The sequence below is a fragment of the Rhyacophila brunnea genome, unplaced genomic scaffold, assembly GCF_057557595.1.
Source record: "Rhyacophila brunnea isolate RB1 unplaced genomic scaffold, BYU_Rbru_1.0 scaffold_2, whole genome shotgun sequence".
Lineage (NCBI taxonomy): Eukaryota > Metazoa > Arthropoda > Insecta > Trichoptera > Rhyacophilidae > Rhyacophila > Rhyacophila brunnea.
Window position 1 is genome coordinate 57,851,515 of NW_028232859.1, and position 14,685 is coordinate 57,866,199.

Genomic DNA, 14,685 nt, shown 5'->3' on the forward strand with positions numbered 1-14,685 from the left:
GTCAAAGTGTGGAGTTTCTGGGTATGGGGTATGTATCAGGAAAAGTGGAATGGTCATCGGTTGAAACAACGAGAAGCTATATGTAGTAGGTGGGGTAAATGCGAAAGTCAGTGCCACCTGCTAGATTTAATTAACTCCGCCCAATCCCGCCCCGTCGCCATAAGAAATCAGTAATAAACTATCATGGACAATAAATTCTGTGTTTATACCCTGTATTATATAAAAATTAAAATAGTTTGGTGTCTAAATTTAATTGGGAAATGCCAGATTATTCATTATTATTTTTTTTAATCTTACCGTAAGGCTTTTGAAATGGTTGCATGACCTAAAATGTCATCCGGAGATGTTGGTTCTTCTATCCACAATGGCTTGAATTCTGCCAGCTTACTCATCCAAGAAATTGCCTGATTTACATCCCACGCTTGATTTGCATCCACCATCTATAATTATTTCCCAAAGAACACAACATAATACAATTGGACATGTCTTGAAATAACATTTATCATACCAAGTATTTCATAGTGTAAAATAATTACCAGATTATTTTTATCACCTATAACGTCGCGGACCACCTTACATCTTCTATAGTCATCATCGTAGTTTGTCCCGACTTTTACTTTAAAGCTATTGAATCCCATATCCATATATTTCTTTGTCAGTTTTTTTACCAATTCATCAGGATACCCCATCCAACCTACAAATCACCACCGCATTAAAAATGAATACAACCGCTTTTCACAATAGTTTATCACTTTTCTATTACGTTATACAGTGAAACAACGATTTTACATTTTCGATAGTCCCTTTCAACAGCCTAAATAGCGGAAAAATGTAGATGGGAAGTATTGAAAAATAATTCATATTGATTTGATAAAAAAAAATACCTGATTTATGGTATACATCTGCAACTTAAAATTTCAATGATCGTCATGCATTTATATACATACATACACAATTAAATGTGTTTTTGTAAAATGAGATATATGATACTAAAATATAACTGGACTAGAAACTACACGCAAATAGCGGGAAAACGTGAATTCTGGGCACGTAAAATGGAGGTTCCACTGTATATTATTAACATACCAACTTGGGTTGTGTAAGCTGGATATCCATAATTCATTAATGTGGTGAGTCGTTTATCTCTTCCGGCTTTTGATTTTTTCAACATTTCAATTGCTTCTTCTGGAGTTACGACATCTGTTATGTAGCGAAAATCGATTGTAGAAACAAGTTCCTAAACAAAGAATGAACAATAAACACAATATTATTAGATAATTATTTAATAGTGTTTTCTAGATGTATAATCTTGATACCAGATGAAGGCCTACCATAGGACACCACCGCAAAGGGACTGACCGAAACATCGACTGTCCCACAAGCCCACAGCCTACTTGCAATTAGAAAAACTTTGCAGCCTACTTCCACTTTTAGCAAATAACAAAAATTTCAACAGCAACTTCAACTTTACATTTAACTTCATAATAACTTAGCATTAAATTCAATTGCCTAAAGCGTTATAAAAAAAAAAACGGACGCCGCGTCTGCCATGCTTTTATTCGTGCGCCATTTTTGTTCTCTCTCCGACAGCCAACATCTCTCTCGCCTAAAAAGTCTGGGTCGACCTTCCGCGTGGATACCCCAGCGCAGCAGCGCCATACCGCCACGTCCGCCATTTTTTCTTATTATTTCGCGCTCTAGCAAGCCAGCCACATTTACCTACTGCTTGTAAATTGTTGTGATATATGAGAATTAAATACATTTTGTTAAACCTACACCGTGTGTTTCTGTTCCACCCTTTACTTCTTGGCCATTAGCAGTGACACGGCTTTCACCACTGGCACTGGTAGTCGGCGGGTTTAAAAGCGGGCAAGTCAGCTAGTGCGATAGTGATGATGACACACAAAACTTTCCACTCGCTCAGAAGTCAACAAGCTAGCGAGTTGAAACCATTCGACCGTGTTTAGGAAAAAGGGCGTAACCCTAACCAAACAAATTTTACAGGAGGGGCAAAAAACGTTTTTTGAATGATTTTTGTTTAATATTTTTTTTAAAATAGGCACATACGAGGGTAGCCGTTTATATTTCGGGAATAACAAACCAAAATGATTTTTTTTACAATAAAAACAGTTTTATTGTTTTTCAAAATATTCTTCACGACAATTTATACACTTTTCCATGCGTTTGAACCAATCTGGAAAGCATTTTTGCCACTTTGTAGAAGGTAACTCCAAAACATGGTTTTTGAATGCATCAACCCCTCTTCTGGTGTAGAAAATCGTTGACCACGAAATTTATCTTTGGCTGTCGGGAATAAAAAGAAATCATTTGGTGCCAACTCGAGTCTGTACGGTGGATGATTCATCAATTTGATGTTTTGAGTGCTCAAATAGGCGCTTGTTTGAGCCGATGTGTGAGAGCTCGCATTGTCTTGATAAGAGATGATTTGACGCCGACAGTTGCTTTTCCTCATTTCACCAAAAACTTCTGGAAAACAAATGGTTGTGTTCCATTCAGAATTGACTGTTCTATAATTCTCTAAAGGTACAGTTGCGACATGACCCGTTTTTCTGAATAAACAAGAGACCATTTGCTTCGAAGTGCTTCGAGCGCGAGCAACTTTTGTTGGTTTAAACTCATTTTGGAAGACCCATACGGTCGACTGCTGTTTACTTTCGGGCTCATACGCATAGATCTACGATTCGTCACCTGTAACAATCTTATTAACGATTTTTGAAGCACCTCGATCGTATTTTTTGAGCATTTCATTGCACCAATCGACACGCGCCTCTTTTTGTGCGATTGTCAAATTATGGGGGATCCAACGCGAACATAGCTTCCTTACGTCTAAATATTCATGCAAGATCATATACACGCTAGTGTTACTAATGCCCAAAGATTCCTCATTCTCACGGTATGTCACATGACGATTTTGCATTATCAGTTCACGCACAGCATCGATGTTTTCTAGAGAAACAACTGATTTTGGACGACTTTCACGCGGCTCGTCTGTGAGTGAACGACAGCCACGATAAAATTCGCTAAAACAGGGATATACCGTAGTTTTTGATGGTGCTTTATCTCCATATAAAGCATTAAGTTCAACGAAGCACTGTTCCCGTGTTAATCCACGACGAAAGTTGTTAAAAATAATCGCAAGAAAATTTTCACGAGTTAATTCCATTTTTTGGCCGAGATAAATTTTTCAAATGAATTTAAAAAATACAAAAAGCGTCCGTTTGTTAAAATGTTCTGAGTACTTTTGCCGTTAAAAATGTCAAACTTTAAAATACAGAAATCAAATTGCACCTAGCAACACCAGTGTTGCAAATTCCCGAAATATAAACGGCAACCTATGTACAATGGGTGCATGATGATTGATGATTTGGTGTAATATCTTTTCGATCTAATAATGATTATTACAGAAAAAACATGAAAATTAAGGGTAAATGCTTTTTCCATAAATTAAAATTTAACTAAAGCTCAATTAAAACCTGAATTTAGATAATAAATCGGCATTTGCGGCTTACTTCCTTTTTACAGAACGTGTATTTAGTTGTATACATTGTTAATATCTAATAAAAGCACTTTTCGAAAAATTGAGGGTTACGCCCTTTTTCCTAAACACAGTCGATGTTAGTTCTTTAATTTGCGGTGAATGTAAATAAAAGTTCATTGGGATTTACGTCAGACCCCAATATTGAAAGGGCACATTATACTTTATGTATCTTAAAACGTAATTTTTGGTACTATTTGACAGGACGTATTGAGTAGTTTGTTTTATTACCGGCAGGTTCGCCACTATCGCTCTACTGCGCAGACGTAGATCGGCCCACACGTCAGCGAGTAGCGAGTAAAGTAGCCCGGCTCTCAACTTTTCGGTCGATTGTTTACAATCTGCTTGTTAGCTATTTATATGATGACACTGGGCGAGTTTACTAGCAGATTGTAAATTCGCCGGCTAGTAGCTTGTAAAGTAGGTCAATGGCATCGAACCTTTAGACAGAGAAAGGCCGGTGTCAATCTCTATTGAAATATGTAATGCCAAAATTAAGCAGTAGCCAAAAGAAGCGGCAAATATGAAATATTAAAAACGATTTCACAAGCAGAATTAAAATAGATTAGAGACAGATAACTATAACTTGACGCATGGCCTTGGCACTAGTGTTGCAATGCGAGTGCTAGAAATTGAAGAGTTGTTTCAATATTCTTACCTCTGGCTCCATGTCCGCTAATAATCTCCAAAGCGGTTTTCCTTCTATCCTTGCCCACATGTCCCATAGAGCATTCACTATTGCGGCAACAGCCAAGTGCGTGACACCCTTCTCTGGCCCAATCTGAATCACAATCAGATCAATTGATATTATCAGTTACTGAAATGAACAAAATCATTCCCCCTGTCTCTTTTAGAACCTCTTTTAGACACTGGAACATTAAATCGTCTCTGTTCTGGCAGAACACACTAACTGGAGAATACTAGTTTTGAGTAATTTGACTTTGAAGTTTTGAAAATGTTTGAAATGGTCTATCATGTGAGTTTATTAAATAAACGTAAAAAGGATGACTTTAAAATAAAGACTTTATTTATTAAGAAGGTTTCCAGACGGTAAAGTTTGAAATAAGGAACATTTTGGTATAACTAACTCAATATGTCATTTTTTCGAATTAGTGTCTTCTGCCAGAACAGTGACGAAATATAAGTTATTTAGTTTGAATCTTATTCAAGTGTTGAAACAAGAAAATAGCACCGCAGACATGGTCATTCTAAGAGATACATAGGCTCAACGCACAATTATTTATAGAGGTCTCTTGTCAGAATTGTTTACTTATTTTAACATGATTTGCGAGTATGTGTTAATTAATCATCAAGAGCACGCAATCGGGGGTAAGTGTTGGCTTCCTTCAACAACTCTCTCCATCTATCACTACCAATAGTGGCCGTTTTCCAGTTCGTTTAGGTAGCTCCATGTTGACACCAAATGTTTGGCTTCCCTGTTAACTGTCTAACCTAATCTATTATTAAATCCAGTATTTGTAAGTTCAAGGACAGCATTAACAAGTTTGGTTAACATCGGACACCCTACCCTTGATTCATGTTAATAATATTAATACGATCGACCGAACGTACTTAATGGAATTTGAATTTAAATTCCAATGGATTTAAGTTTTGTACTATTCCATTTAAGTCATTTTTGCGACCCGGGTTTCGCCTTTCGGCATCTTCAGGCACTATGTACACTCACCAAATGGCAAATATACACTGACACTGTCAGTGAAGGCGAAACCCGGGTCGCAAATTGACTCAAATGGAATAGTACAAAACTTAAATCATTTTTATAAGTCGGTTTTTCCTTCCAGAGAAAACATTTCCGAGAACATACTTCTTCACATCCGTCATAGACGAATTGGTAGCTTAGTGTATAAGAGCACTCACACAACCAGTGAAAGGTCTGAGTTTGAATCTTACTAAGTCCAACTTTTGTTTTTAATATGTATTTTTCTGAAGTTTTTCAAAATTATATATTTTTAAATTATTCATTGTTGTTTTTGCCTATCATATATTTTAAATGATTGTATTTTTCGGTTGTTTATTAGTCCTATAACTTTTTTTTAAAGGAACATATTGTAGGCCCTACGCACTGTGCCTACTGTGTTCAAAAGGACTTTATTTTCGGTTGATTGCTAGATATAATCAATAAATCTTAGAAGTACATCCCAGTCACCTCCACGTAGTGAATAATGAGATGCTATAAGTAGTTTGTCAAATTTATCTAAATCTAAAAAGAAACAAAATAAGCCGTTACCTGAGTCTATTAATATTACAGTGGATTAGGTTGATGATAACGTACGCGATTCATCTGTGTCTCATATTATAGCACATGATAATTGTAATTTAATTATTATATTGGACCAAAACTCATCTTTGCCATACAGCGGTTATAATCGATTCAGAAGTGCCCATGATGAACTAATAAAAAATCAAATTTTAATATTTTTTTTGAATTATTTACCAACTCAACATTCACAAAATTTATTTATTTATTGATATATAATTTTACTCATAAATAATACATAAATATAGCCTCAAATCTTGATGAACAATCTTTACAATGAAAAATAAATATACACTCCAATATAAATAAAGTTTTATGAATATAAATTAACAGTGTAGAATTTTAGTCTCCAGAAATTTGTGTATAAACATAATATATTTATTATGACACAATATTGGTTATATTTACAACACGTGCTGTTTACTTGGTTGTATTGAACGACTAACTAAATGACACGATGCGCATGTACCCCTGAGACCGAAATGAATATAATCATAATAATAAATTATGCGTTGCATTGGCGCGCGCAACTTCGTCACACGCCAAAAATACACTCTGATCTGTTTTCCCAAACACGCCAAAAGAAGTATAACTTCAAAAATGTACATTTTCTGAGATAACAAGACATAGAACTAGGCGATGTTAATTATATAAAAAAAACAATGTTACCCATCTCATCTGCGAGTCACTTGTTAGTATGCGCCAGAACGATGCGAAATCTTCGAAGATGGATGCTGCATTTTTACCAAGAAGTAAAGATTTCATGGAATTACACGCTAATACTACCACCTCTGTTCCTTGGCCAAGGGTAAATGTTAGCCCATATCCTACTTTACCACCATCCGTCTTAATTGTCACATAAGCACAGGAGTAATTGGGATCTGTATGCTGCAAACAATTAAAAACTTTAGATTTTAGATTTAATAAATCATTTCTTTTATTCGACGAATAATTCACAAGATTTCGAGAATGTAACATTCCATATATTGAACATACATAACTTGATAACACCTCATATATATATACCAACTAGAAAAAATCTGAAATCTGACAAGCATTTCATGTAGGACCTACTACTTTAAATTATCGCAGTTAGGTAGGAGGCTCGTAGCTTAATTGGTTAAAGCATATTGGCGCAATACCAGTGGATATACGGGATCAACTCCTGTCGAGCATCGTATTTTTTTCAAATGGGATTTTTTCTAGTGGGTATATATCTGAGGTGTTTTCAAGTTATGCATGTTCAATAAATTTTTTTTTTTTTTTTAATTATTTTGTTCATAGTAAATGACAAGTAAATTTACCACAAAAGCTAGTATTTTCACAATATGTGGGTAATTTTGTTTTTATTCAGATCTAAAAATAAACCAAACTTATTATCTAAAGATAAATCATACTGCAAAGCAATATGTTAGCAAAGCCAAGCCATGCAAGAAGAATGTCAACTGATTAAATTTATATTCCAAGTGTTTTTAACTCTAATATAAATAATATAAATTTTTACATATTTTCATTGAAACTAGAAAAATGTGTAACTCCGTTTTAATCGAAAATTGACTTCGAATGCCAGCTAGTGGCCGTTATTAATATCTACCCATCTGGCAAATGATGTAATTCCAAAAAAATTGTAACATTGTTAAATCATGAATGATTTAACTCTAAATTTGTATACGAAACCATGTTTTTTGTCTCTCCTGCAAAGTAGCATTTTTGGAGTTACACAATTTTCTAGTTTTAACGACGATATCTTTTTTGTATAAGGCAATTGAAAAAAAGTGAATAGTCACCTTGTAAAATTAATGATTTTGAAACCAGTGTTGGGATGAGCCCATAGCCTGTGTTAATTGAAAGTCTCACCAACTTAGCTTTAGTGACCCGGACTCCCGTTATTTAATTAATTTGTATGTATGCAATATAATATAAATTTTACGAGTGCTAGATTTTGGTGAATATTAAAATGTTTACCAATGCATCCGAACCATGGCCCCCAATGGATGTAGGAAAACGGATGTCTTGGACATCGACACTGGAGATCACCAGTCCACGTTTATCAGTGATCATGATGTAATAAAACAAACGTTGTGTAAATAATATGGATTTATTTATAATAGGTATTTAATGTGTTTTGCACAATATATACGTTCTTCACTTTCTTGAGTCAACTAAAATAACAACTCGCAGAACCATAATATTATATAAGCAGAATTATCTTTCAACTTTTCATTATGAACCCTTTAAGAACCACATTGATATATACATAATTTTATGAAAATAAAATTAATTATTGTAGACTGACAACAGGAAATTAGTATTTTACAGATCCATGGTGCATCAGAAAATTTAATCATATTATTCATATTATGTGCATTTGGTCAAGATAAATATGAATTATCAAAATAAATCTTATTGAAAGATAGGTAAAAAACACACATTATAAAATTATAAAGGAGAAATTTCTTTGGAATTTTATGCTGTTTCTTGTTTTTAAAAGAATTTCTGTTCAGATGTTACACATTTATTTTCAAATTGTAAAAATGATTGTTACAAAAATGCATTTTTTGTAATATATATTTAATTTACTGTGTAGGTAAAAAATTACCATAGTATAAAGATATAAAAATGTTTGTTTCTTTGTGTTACATTACCGTGTTTAGATCCTAAAAGGATCATATCGTCGGTAATTTTCTGCAACCACGTATCTCAAAAAACACAACTTTTCTTCTATGATATATCCATTTCAATAGTTACACATATTTTCATGAAAAAATGTGCTTTTTCTTCAATCTATTGCACTACACTTTTGACAGAACAGTCATGATGTTGAAGATACGATAATGTCTAGCAACTTTACGGTGAATCATTCCATAGCATTACTGCAGTAAATAGGTATCTTCACTTGCGAGATAAAATTACAGTACAATCATTGGTCTGAGTTCAGTTTTCTGTGTACTTACAAACACGTATCTCAAGATATGTAGCTGTAGATGTCAGCCACTTACTCAATAGACACTAGCAATATCAGAATGTGAAGTCATAGGTGTGATAATAAATAAATGATATGATTTAGTGTATTTAGAAAATTAAATAGTGTCATTCTTGCTATGGGTTAGAAATAGAAACATGTGTTGAACAGGTTGAGTTAGATTTCACTTTCACATTTCAATTTGCAAAAATTATATGTATGTATTTACTATTTATAGAATATACACACTCTGTCGCATGGTTTTTATGATCACCATTATAAGATCAAAGAGGATAAGTTAACAATATTTCAAGTGTAAGACATAATAATATGTATGTGTAAACAAAATATTAATTTACTTATATAAGAATATTTTCGAGAAACATATCTGACTTTCCGCTGATTATGTAGTAGGATAGAATAGATAAAAGTATTTTCAAATCATCATTTATTGTAGCAAATTAATACATTACAAAATATTAGTGAGCGTCGTCAAGAAGTAGTGAACCAAAATGCACCTTGGATAAAATCAAGGATGGTTAGTAAAACAATTTATTTGTAGTTTTACCATAGAGATTAGAAGTTAATTTAGTTTTTGTTCAATTATTGGCATTGACTTGATCTTATGAAAAAACATGTCCGGAAACTTGTACATATGCAGTTTGCCGTATCACACTTCACCGTGAAATGTTGTATCAGAAATATATGGCCGTATATATTAAAGACCGTCCAACCTCTTATAGTTCGTATAATACTGACATAAAATTCATGTCTAAATAAAACATGGTTCTTGTCGGTTTACACTTTACAGGAAGCTGGCGGCAAACAAATTTTGAAAATAGTTGATATACTGGATTATTTGTTTAGTTAGGTTAGGTTTTCATTATTGAATTCATGAATTTTGACAAAATCAGCTATGAAAATTGAATTAATGTACATATTGAATGTAATAAAATTGGAGACCGTATAGTATATGGTCATCTCTTTCCGATAAGAAAGTTCACGGCGAACTGTGCCACTGTGAAATGTTTTACGTACAATTTACATGTAACCATGAAAAAATACAAATATCTAAAAAAAAAAAAAACACTACTGTAAGAAAATAAATAAAATAAAGAGTTGAAGGTATTCAGGTGTTAAAAAAATATTATTGTCTGATAAATGAGCCAAACACATATCACACCCAACACTCACTAAAATAAAATTATTATCTTGTTTGCTGGCACAGATACAAATTTAAAAATTCTGATTGCATGTTAGGAAGATAAAATCACAAAAGTAAACAATTCAAAATGATACGAGGGTGGGTCAATAATTCCTTAGAAAAAAGCATTAAAACAGGTTTTATTTTTGTATTTTTTTTTTATTTCTCAACATAATTTCCTTGGAACTCAATACACTTGGTTAGACGTTTCTCAATTTTTTTTAAACTGTCAGAAAAATAAGTTTTCGGAAGGTCCTCAAAATAAGCATTTGTCCGATCGATGACTTCTTCATTTGAAAAAAAACGTTGTCCACTTAGCCATTTTTTTAAGTTTGGGAAAAGGAAAAAGTCACTGGGGGTTAAATCTGGCGAATACGGTGGGTGGTCGACCAATTCGAACTTCAATTCTTCAATTTTAGCCATTGATCGTAAACATGTGTGAACACGGGCATTGTCCTGATGAAAGAGGATTTTTTTCCTGTTTAAATGAGGCCGTTTTTCTTCAATTTTGTTTTTTAGCTGGTCGAATAAAGATGCATAATAATCCCCTGTTATTGTTTTTCCTTTTTCCAAATAGTCAACGAAAATAATTTCACGTGCATCCCAAAATACAGTAGCCATAACCTTACCAGCTGATTTTACGGTTTTCGCCTTCCTTGGACATGGTTTGCCTTCGCAATCCACTGCTTTGACTGTTCTTTCGTCTCGGGAGTATAGTGGTGTATCCATGTTTCATCTACAGTCACAAAGCGACGAAAAAATTCATCCGGATTGCGTTGCATGAGCGACAACAGGGCTTTAGAGGCCACCACCCTACTGCGTTTATTGTCGACTGTGAGCAAACGCGGCACCCATCTTGCAGAAATATTTTTCATGCCCAATTTGTCATGTAAAATAGAAATGACGCTACCTTTTGAGATCCCTGTAACCTCAATTATCTCACTCAACTTTAATCTTCGGTCACTTAACACCATATCGTGGATTTTATTGATCATTTCTGGTGTAGTCACCTCTACAGGACGTCCTGAGCGTGGTTCATCCTTTGTTGATGTACGACCACGTTTAAATTCATTTAACCAGTTATAAATAGTTGCAAGTGAAGGAGCAGATATGCCGTGAACTAAATCCAACTCATTTTTTATTTCCTTTGCTGTTAACCCTTTTATATTAAAATGTTTAATAACAACTCTAAACTCAATTTTCTCCATTTTCCATTTTTCCATTTTCTACAAGCAAATTTTTTTTTTAAATGTACGAGAAACACACAACAACCCGACCAATCTGATTGAAACTTCGCAGCATACTGAATCGGTAGTGCCGCTGCATGAAAACAAACCGCTTGCAGTACTAGTCGCGCCACCTGTCGGCTTTTCTAAGGACTTATTGACCCACCCTCGTAATACATTAAAGTATTTAATAATTTCTAAGAATCTATCAAGATATTATTACTATACTAAAGACTACTATTTTAAAAAAGTAAATGTCAACTAAAGTTTATTCAAACAGTAGCCAGTGCATAAGACATTTTTTTATGTTATTCACAGCTTCTCAAATCAGAGCAGAGAAGTGTGAATAAGTATAGCAAATAAAAAATACTATACTACATTCAGGATTTTTTAATGGAGAGTGAAAAAAATAGATATCTTATCTTTTGTTAGGTGTATAATACAAAGTTATGGATATATTATAAAAAACAGTAATTATTGTGTAATACACATAAAAGTAATAAATGCCAACCTCATTGCTAAAAATATAATAAATTATAATATTTATTTTCATTGTAAATAGCAAAATGGTCATATTATTATTAAGCACCATTAAAAATTTGATGCAATACAGTAGAACCTAGATTATTTTAAAGACTTTTGATTGTCCAGCAGTGTTTCTCACGACGAACTGTGCCACAGTGAAATGTTTTACGTGCAATTTACATGTAACCGTACCTGATAACAAAGAAAAAATAAAAAAGATACAAATAGAACACAGGTTAATTGTGTGATTTCAACTACGATTGCCAACTTTCCCTCATAATATTCTATACATCAATATAATTTATATTAAACATATACAATATATCCATAAAACAATTTTGACAGAATTATAATTTAGAATAAATTTGAACACAATAATAATTATGAATTATTCATCCATAAATATCTTTTGTATAAATAGGCCTCTTTCGAAAATCGCATAAATAACTATATTTTTAGAATTTTCAATACATACATCACAGCGGTAGACTTTGAAAAATAAAAATTTATTGTGGCCATAAAGTTGTGAATATATTATGCTGCACGTCGCGTACTATCACGTGACGTCAGAGTAAGCTGCCGCCACGGGAAAAAAGTGTGTAGGTAATGTCGTTTTTCTTGGTGTAATGTTATCAGACTGATGCTTCCATCCCCTAGCACATTTTGAACCTTTAAATGAATATTGTCAGTTGGCAAAATCTGCCGAAATCACCAGAACAACCATGAGGTCACCTCACGTTGTACCGCACTGCATCGACACCTGCATGACTCAATGGACGTTTTTTATCATTTTCTACATGCCTACACATTTTCAACTCTATTTACTGTATTTTCTATCAGAATGTTGTCTATTATCTATAGTCTGCAGATTGGGTTCTGTTCAAAATATTATCTGTGGATTAACGTACGAACACATAGAAACTGTTAAAATTAATTGAAATTAGCAAGAATAATGAACCATAGTTCAAAATACTAATACATTAGAGTGTGCACTCTCCATCATAGAATTTACAGAGATGGTGATCGTTCAAAATATTCTGTAAAATGACGAAACCATAGACTAAACTTGTCACCATGCAGCGTGACAGGACACGACCGCGTATCTCAATATAATCACAACTTAAGTTTACATAAAACCGTTAGGATAATTATAACCTTAAAATAATGATTACATAATTAGAATCTTTATAGGTAGTACAAACAGCTTAATAATATTGAAATATTACATGGGTAAAGTTACCTACCTAAAATTTGAGGATTTGAGATTTCTATATGGCATAATGACTAACATAATTAGTTTTTTTTATAAATCACAGAAATTTTGTAGGAGTTATCCTTTTATTTTGGTTAACTTCTGTTACAAAGATAATCCAAAATGGAATGAGTAGGTACATAATTTAAAAAAAATAGAGATTTCAATAATTTTAAGAGGAAATTAAAAATGTAGCCAAGATTTATCATACATTTAAAAATAAAAATAAAATATTACATACTATACTGTCTTATCTCATAAAAAAAAATGTGGTCAAATATAGCCTTATCAATAAATTTGATGACAAATTTCGCACGGCAACTGCATGCGTTTTTATAAAAATAGTAAATGACAAATGTAAATATATACTTTAAATAATTACAAGATAAAAAGAACTTTTTATATACAACGCTTTTAAATTTTCTGTTGAATCATATAAATTTGAATTGACTAGCTTAAACGATCAAACAAATTTGTACTTGATAGAAATACTGAATAATGAATTTCATATTGATTTCCATAGTAACGCACGTTTATATTATTTAATAATTTAGTTGCTAGGACCCCCTAGCGACCAATAATGGTATCGGGATAACTTTTCATACAAAACAGAATTAACTAAAAATGAATTCAATTCTACTTAAAGATGGCTAAAAGTATTAAAAAAATGCATTGGCATTGTGTTCTGATATATTCTAAAAGTTTCAAATGTCTAGCTAGTCGGGAAGTTAGTTAAAAATCGATTGCAAGATTTGTACCGGACAAACAACCACCGGACAAATAAGAATACGACCTAAGAAAAATGTTGTAAAAAAATAACCACTGATTGCTAAATATAGTAAGATGCAATAATATACACATACTCAAAACTACTAAGTAAAAACTTTACTAAAACAATATTACTAACCTACTAATTAATATAAAAATATGGAATCTCATACTGGATAATTACCATCACACATCTTTAAGAAAGTCTGGTTTGGAATGACAAATAATATGACCACAATACACAATCAAATAATTTTCACAAACGTGTAGAACCAAAATATGACAACTCAATTATCACAGCCCTCTACAGTCAGACCGCAGCACGAAATCGTGAATTTCGATCAGTACCAAATCATAGTGCTAGTGAATGCAATAATATAGTGAACTGTTTGTAGAAAATTATGATTATTTCATATCGAAAAAAGATACTTTAATAATTAATTTGAACGAAATATGCAATAGGTCTAGCACTAAAATTGGAAGTCACAAATTAAGTGTTGCGGTGTAACTATATACGGCCTTGTCAACTACTATGTACCTATATATATATTTTATTTGGGTTTAGATTATATAAGTATAGTATACTCTCCATTATTGACACTAATCGCTTAGTAAAGATTCTTCGCCACTGAGGAATGTATACAAAATTTCTTGTTTTGAAGGTGTATGGAGTATAAGGTAGTGGTGGAAAAACCCTCACCATCAATGATTTTATTTATTGTCCAGATTCACAGATTTTTTTATATTCAAGGAACTACATAGATAAATTTTATTGTCAGGTTATTTTACAATTGTTACATTATATAGATAACCTTTCACCAAACTGACCATGACATTATCGGATCAAAATTTTCAATTTGATTTGAGTTTTAATCAATATATTATTATACCTTGTATAATTTTTTACTGTGCGC

The 14,685-nt window shown here is 32.7% G+C and overlaps 1 protein-coding gene across 1 annotated transcript in view; it reads right to left on the reverse strand.

Annotated features, from left to right (window-relative positions):
- The window catches only part of LOC147072596 (mitochondrial enolase superfamily member 1-like), an 11,764-nt gene extending 3,758 nt beyond the window's left edge, over positions 1 to 8,006 (reverse strand). Inside the window, exons 1-6 of the mRNA XM_085946999.1 lie at positions 7,800 to 8,006; positions 6,504 to 6,722; positions 4,215 to 4,337; positions 1,087 to 1,237; positions 537 to 694; positions 298 to 440 (exon numbers count right to left, since the gene is read on the reverse strand). Coding sequence (XP_085803125.1) covers positions 298 to 440; positions 537 to 694; positions 1,087 to 1,237; positions 4,215 to 4,337; positions 6,504 to 6,722; positions 7,800 to 7,895 — 890 coding nt within the window. The 5' untranslated portion in view covers positions 7,896 to 8,006. The remainder of the gene's footprint in view (positions 1 to 297; positions 441 to 536; positions 695 to 1,086; positions 1,238 to 4,214; positions 4,338 to 6,503; positions 6,723 to 7,799) is intronic.
- Positions 8,007 to 14,685: the final 6,679 nt, after the last annotated feature.